Here is a 7050-nt window from a genome sequence, read left to right as displayed (position 1 = left end):
AGTTTGAGTCTTACTCTGTCACCCAGGCTGGAGTGCAGTGGCACGCTCATGATCACCATAGCCTAGACCTGCTGGGCTCAGGCAATCCTTCTGCCTCAGCCTTCCAAGTAGCTGGAACAACAGGCACGCACCACCATGACCAGCTAATTTTTTTATTTATTGTAGAAACTACGTCTTGTCAGGTTGTCCAGGCTGGTCTCGAACCTATGGGTTCAGACAATTCTTTCGCTTCAGCCTCCCAAAGTGCTGGGATTACAGGCTTGAACCATCGCGCCCAGCCTTATTCTGTGACTTTTAATATATTTAATATAGTCTGAATATTTGAATAGTGACCAAAATTCAGAATCATAAACAATATGCATTACAATCCCTTCTTCAAAAGTTACTGGTACTTGGTGGGACCACTGCTACCATATCCTAAACTCACAGTCCTACTATAAATTATTATGTAAATTATTTCACACCTATAGCTAAAAAATACTAACCATTCCCACTGCATCTTGGTCAAAGGGATTCCATTCTACATTCTCAGGATATCGTGCAAGGACCTTAGACTTGAATGTTCGTCTCAATGGTGTCTGTTCAAAATTTTCTCCTGTAAGAAAAAGAATGAAGCAAATCATCTCTACAAAGTCCCTTTAAGTCATAGGGATATGAATGTCTGAGTTTGGTAGTCCAGCAAGGTACAGAAATGAAGGCAAGGGGGTTAGTATGCCAATTATCTAAGACTAGGAAAGGCATTAAAGTTATTAGGTCAGTAAAGTAGCTGAAAAAGTATAGCATGGTTAATGTTAGACACCAGTAGCTGTCTGCTATTCTTCAAAATGAAATTATTACTACAAACCCAATGGTTAATTTTCTTGGGAGAGTAGGAGACAGAAAGCACATGGAATGATAAGGATTGTATCCATCTTTTTTTCCCTCTGAAAGCCACATTCAACTTGCTTAAAATCAACTGAAAACATCATAAAAGCATAAATTACTTTAAATTCAGAAAAACTATGCATCTCAATGGTCTGTGAAAAAAATACAAAGAAACTAAAAGATGAGAGCATTAAGAAAGCAGATTTCAGGGTAAATCTAATGAGATATCCTGTCAATTCAGAACCATTTAAAATTTCTGCAATTCTCCCTTGTTTTCCCATTCCCCCCTCTAAAAACCACTAGAGTATATTTAAATAAGCACATTAAAGTGAAGAGAGAAAGAACCAGAGAACCCACCACCTAGAAAGATACAAATGTGAAAAGTCTACTGGTCAAAAAACATACAAGAAAGAAGTCAAAGGGTACAAAATGCCACTGACGAGACATATGTAAGAACCACCAGAAAGCTTTGCGTGTTCTCAATTTTGTTTTGTTTTTACCTTCAGTCGTACTTGAAATGAAAGGGCTGGCACCATCCCTGGCTTTAGAAGCCTGTATGTACTGGCATAATGCTATATGATAAATGAAATAACAGAGTATTACAATAAAGCAGTGTTATTTAAACTTTTTTGACCATGACTCCAGTACAAAATACATTTTATATTATGAAGCAAGAAACACACACGTATGTGCAAATATAAATTTACCTAAAACAAAATTTCACAAAATAATACTTACCCTTAATATATGTGATGCCCTCTCCTATTGTCTACTCTATATCATTAAAACAAGAAATGCTGGCTACAGACCTACTAATAGTAAGTAACAATTCAGTAAAATGTTACAATAAGGCAGAATAAAAAACTTGACTGATATCAAATTACTATAAAGTCACTCCTGCTTTATCCAAAAGTATACTGCCTCAAATATTGCTTTTCCTAAGGGGTTAGGGAGTGAGGGACAAATTAAATGCATCTAAAAGGTTCAAACAAATAAATTTTGTAGGTATCATGAAAAAATATAAGGGAAACACGGTCAAGGACAATTCAAATGAATTCTATACCTACTTACTGAGTAATCCAAGGGGCTTAGGTACTGTGGGGGATAGAGATAAACCACATAAAGCACTTACCCTCAATGATCTTACTGTCAACACACACAAATAACCACTTCACAGGAAGGTTATTATTATCTGGGAGGATCCAGAGCTTCAGCTTATGCGGTCTAACCATTCAAGGCACACTTGCACAGGATCCTGTTCATGTGTTCTAGTTGACAGAATCAATTCTGTTCCAACCACAGTTTTTCTAAGTTGGTGTGGAACCTAAGGAGGCCTGTGATTATTAAGGAAGATGTATTCTTCACCATCACAGGATGAAATGAACCTAAAGTCAGAAAGTCCCTCACATGGCCAGGCATGGTGGCTCACTTCTGGAATCCCAGCACTCTGGAAGGCTGAGGCAGGAAGATCACTTGAGCCCAGAATTTGAGACCAGCCCAGACGACATAGCAAGACCTCATCTCCACAAATAAACTTTAAAAAAATAAGCCAAGTGTGGAGATGTGTGTAGTTCCAGCCATTCAGGAGGCCAAGGCAGGAGGATGGCCAGAGCCTAGGAGGTCAAGACTGCAGTGAGCCGTGATCATGCTACTGTCACTGCACTCCAGTCTGGGTAACAGAGTGAGACCTCAATTTAAAAAAAAAAAAAAAAAGTCCTTCAACCTAAATCATCCCAGAGACACCTCAAAAGTTTCTTTAAAAGGGGGGGGGGGTTAAAATTATTCTAAGGCAACTGTTCCAGAAAATAATAATAATTTCAGTTGGAAAGTTACTGCTTTTATAACTAAAATCTCTCCTCCATTTTCTCTGAGATTTGGTCTATCACAAGGAGCAGCTCACTTATTCACCATTTTCACCTTCTGACATGACCAACCTTCTATCTGCTAGTAAAAGCAAGTATACAATTTCAATTCTTCTCATTTCCTAATTCCTTCTTCCAAACAGATTCTTCTGAAACTTTATTTTCTAGCAAATTTCATCTCTCAAAATATATTTGGCAATCTTCACTAAAGAAGACTGGCAAAATCAGCAGGCAGCTGGTAATAGCTAGAGGAACAAAGGCCTACTGCTGGTGGAGAGCCAGTCTCAGAGCTTTCAGTGACACCTGCAAAGAGCCCATCCATGGCAAGCCTGCACTCACTGCACAAAGTAATTAAGCAGCAAGCAGCTGACACCATGATCTTGTCTACAGTCTGAATTTCTTAACATGTATTTTTAAACTGCATTCATTTCTGAAAAAAGATAACCCTTTCTTCCTCCCAAGCTTCTTCACTTTCAGTTGTCAGTTTGCTCATTTCTTCCTAAACTAGGCTAGAAAATCCTCTCAGTAAAAACCATGAATATCAAAACATACAGAAGAATCAGGACAGCTATCACTCTCTTATGTGAAAGTCTCTGGAGAAAGATCTTTTCTTAAATTGGTTATCAGGTGCCCACTAAAATATGATATGCATGTCTCAGAGATAGGACAGGAATGTTTAAGGGGAGAATTTTAAACTGCACAAAGTCCTTGAAGAATGCAGCCAGGGTGAGCATGATGAGCTGACGTGGAGTGTGGCCAAAGAAGAGGGAAAGTCTATGAATAACAGGGAGAAGTAGCTAATAGAGCCTCTGTCACCACCACCCACTCTCCACCTTTGCCCATCCTCTAAACAAGCTAAGAGGAGGAAGTTGTGTTAAGAGTCAGGTTCTGAATAAAGATACTACACAGGGTGCCAATGTAGACAAAAGGCCTTCTGTATATTAGACTGAACCAGCAGGAGGAGCACAGTATTTTCTCAAGGGAAAAGGAGGTATATAAAAAGGGATGAGAGCCCTGAAAACAAATCATACTCATTTCAGTCACTCTATAAGGAACGTCAGAAAGGTAAGAGAAGAAAGGGATTCACAAACCTAAGATTCTTGTATTGAAAAGATTGCCTTTCATCATTTACTGAGGGCTGAATTTTAAGAATAAGGAGTAAGAAGGGCCAGGCTCGGTGGCTCAGCCTGTGATCCCAGCACTTTGGGAGGCCGAGGCAAGTGGATTGCCTGAGACCACGGGTTCAAGACCAGCCTGGGCAATTTGGTGAAACCTCGTCTCTACAGTGACTCTACAGTAAGAAAAAATTAGCCAGGCATGGTAGCACACGCCTGTAGTTCCAGCTACTTGGAAGGCTGAGGTGGAAGGATCGCTGGAGCCCAGCGGGTCGACGCTGGGGTGGCCGTGAACGAGCCACTGCACTCCAGCCTGGCCAGTGGAGTGAGACTCCAACTCAAAAAAAAAAAAAAAAGAATAAGCAGTAAGAAAACCTAATATCAGCCGGGCTCGGTGGCTCAACCTGTAATCCCGCACCTTGGGAGGCTGAGGTGAGTGAATTGCCTGAGCGCGCGGGTTCGAGACCCGCCTGGGCAACTTGGCGAGACCTCATCTCTACAATAAATCAAAAACTTAGCCGGGCATGGTAGCACGCGCCTGTAGTTCCAGCTACTTGGAAGGCTGAGGCAGAAGGATCGCTGGAGCCCAGCAGGTTGAGGCTGAGGTGGCCAGGAGCGGCCACTGCACTCCAGTCTGGGTGACAGAGTGAGACTCCTACTCAAAAAAAAAAGAAAACCTAATACCTCAGAAACACAGACAAAGACTCACATCCTGAAACCCGTGTATCACAAGTACCTTAAATCCTCAATTACTTAGACCTTTGTAAATTCAAGCAATATTGGGAATATGGCATCACAGCTACCCTACTGTCCTAGAAACAACAACTAATTATTTTTATTTATATACAGTACACAAATAGCAGGTCTGGATATGAAAACTAATACCCATTGCTAACAGCAACTTAAAAATTAGTCAACTAGGTATTGGTCTTTATCTTTGTGAATCTGCCTCCAAGGAAGTACAGTTCAATCATAACAGATTTTTTTTTTAAAAGCCTACATGTCTTACAGGGGCTCTTTTTCCCCTCTCTCTTTTCTGAGGGAAAGAAGGGGAGGGAGGTGGCCGCAGGCCGGCACTTCACATGAAGCCGGCCAGGTGAGACACGGGAGCACAAGTGGCCCAAGGAAGCACAGCCTTACAAGGACTTCTAAAGGGTTCTTTATTTGCTCGACTTTGGTTAAGCCAGAAACAAACTGATATTTGTATTACTATTAGCCTATTAGTAATAATTTGATTTTAGTACCCCTAAATTAGAGATGCTTAAACTGGGAAGGTTCAAAGGAACACCTGAAATTCTCTAAAATCATTTACAAAATTTTGTATGAAGATTTATGCATTTTTCTGGGGATAGAATCACAATGATCATCATTCTCAAGAGGTTCCAAGACATAAAAACGTTAGAAACCACAGCGCCAACTGTTTATCCTAATTTGAGCGGGAAACATTTCACAATTTACAGATTAATCTAAATGGGCAGGCTTTCATACAGGCTAAAACATATGTGCTACTAAATAACTGCTTTCCAAATTGATTCTAACACAAATTAGGACATTAGTTTCTCCTTTCCTATCATAAAAAGCCTATGTTCACTGGATGCAAATAAACATATGAGAGGAAACCCAAGAAAAACTAATCTATCTTTAAAAAAAAGTGTGTATTTATTCTTTTCTTTTCTTTTTTTCTGAGTCAGAGTCTCACTCTGTCACCCAGGCTGGAGTGGTGCAGTGGCATGCTCACGGCTACTGCAGCCTCAACCTGCTGGGCTCAGGCAATCTTTCCACCTCAGCTTTTCCAGTAGCTGGAAATACAGGTGTGCGCCACCACACCTAGCTAATTTTTTGATTTATTGTAGAGACAAGATCTTGCCAAGTTATATAGGCTGGCCTCGAACACCGGGGTCCAAGAAATCCTCTCACCTCTACCTCCCAAAGTGCTGAGGCTACAGGTGTCAGCCACCACACCTGGCATATTCCTACATGCTTAAACTTCAGTCACCTTCAAAGTACTCTCCGTCTGATGCAATACAAGTATCAAGATGCTTTTTCCATTGCTCAAAACAGTTTTTGAACTCATCGATTTGGATGGCTTTTAGTGCTTCTACCATTTTTTGTTTCACCTCTTCCACATCAGCAAAACATTTCCCTTTGCAGACTTTTTCATCGGGAAAACAAAAACAAGTCACTCCGGGTGAGATAGGATGAATAGGGAGGGTGGGGCATGGGGGTCATGTCGTTTTGGGTCAAAAATTGCTGAACACACAGTGTGGTGTAGGCAGGTGCATTATCACGGTGGGAGAATCAGTCACCTGTTTGCCACAACTTAGGATATTTCTTCTGCAAATCATGATGCAACCTTCTCAAAACTTTCAGGTAAAAACTTTCGCTGACCATTTATTTGATCCAAAAGATCAAATTCTGAGTGTACTACAAGGGGCCCGCTCTCCAAAAGACAATTCTGGTTTTTTGGGGGGAGGATGTCCCTGCATATACACATGAGCAATAAAAAAAAAAAAAGATCAGATACTCAAGTATACCTGAAGTGATCTGAAAGGGCTTAAGGAATTTTTCACCAAAATCTCCAAGTTGCATTTATGTTAAATGCATTGCTTTTATGGAAGATAGTAAGAGTTTTAAAGTAGTGAGAGCAGTTACCTGAGAGAGATCCATACGGTGAAACCACAACCTGTTTATGTTGAACTACACAAAGCTACTCCAGTACATAGTGCTAGCTAGATTCCAGCAAAACAAAGTAACCATCATTTCCTAGGAAACGTTTTTACGGGAAACATCCATCTACATCTTGATTTAGATATACCAAATAAAAGGGGTAGTTCAGTTTCTAAACCATTCCTTAATAAGTTAAGATACACTAGCCGGGTTCGGTGGCTCAGCCTGTAATCCCGTGCCTTTGGGAGGCCAAAGTGAGTGGATTGCCTGAGCCCGCGGGTTCGAGACCCGCCTGGGCAGCAAGACCTCATCTCTACAGTAAATTAAAAAATCAGCCGGGCGTGTAGCGCATGCCTGTAATTCCGGCTACTTGGAAGGCTGAGGCGGAAGGATTGCCGGAGCCCAGCAGGCTCCAACTCAAAAAAAAAAAAAGATACACTTAGGAAGATTTACATAAAATCTGAAGTGCTTAAAAAAAAAAAAAAAAAAAAAGGAACTGAGCTGGGCTCGGTGGCTCAGCCTGTAATCCCGCGCCTTTGGGA

The 7050-nt window shown here is 40.9% G+C and overlaps 1 protein-coding gene across 3 annotated transcripts in view; it reads right to left on the bottom strand.

Annotated features, from left to right (window-relative positions):
- DENND5A (DENN domain containing 5A) overlaps window positions 1-1431 on the bottom strand; it is a 59855-nt gene extending 58424 nt beyond the window's left edge. For all 3 annotated transcript variants that reach the window (XR_002481774.1, XM_008054557.2, XM_008054558.2), the window contains exons 1-2: window positions 1365-1431; window positions 486-595 (exon numbers count right to left, since the gene is read on the bottom strand). Coding sequence is in view for 2 of the 3 variants with exons in the window: in XM_008054557.2 (XP_008052748.1) it covers window positions 486-488 (3 nt within the window). In the remaining variant the exon portion in view is untranslated. The remainder of the gene's footprint in view (window positions 1-485; window positions 596-1364) is intronic.
- Window positions 1432-7050: the final 5619 nt, after the last annotated feature.

The sequence above is a fragment of the Carlito syrichta genome, unplaced genomic scaffold, assembly GCF_000164805.1.
Source record: "Carlito syrichta isolate Samal-C Ts95f unplaced genomic scaffold, Tarsius_syrichta-2.0.1 Scaffold296499, whole genome shotgun sequence".
NCBI classification, from domain to species: Eukaryota; Metazoa; Chordata; class Mammalia; order Primates; family Tarsiidae; genus Carlito; species Carlito syrichta.
The sequence above is the reverse complement of the archived record's forward strand: the minus strand, read 5'-3'. Positions and strand labels throughout refer to the sequence as shown.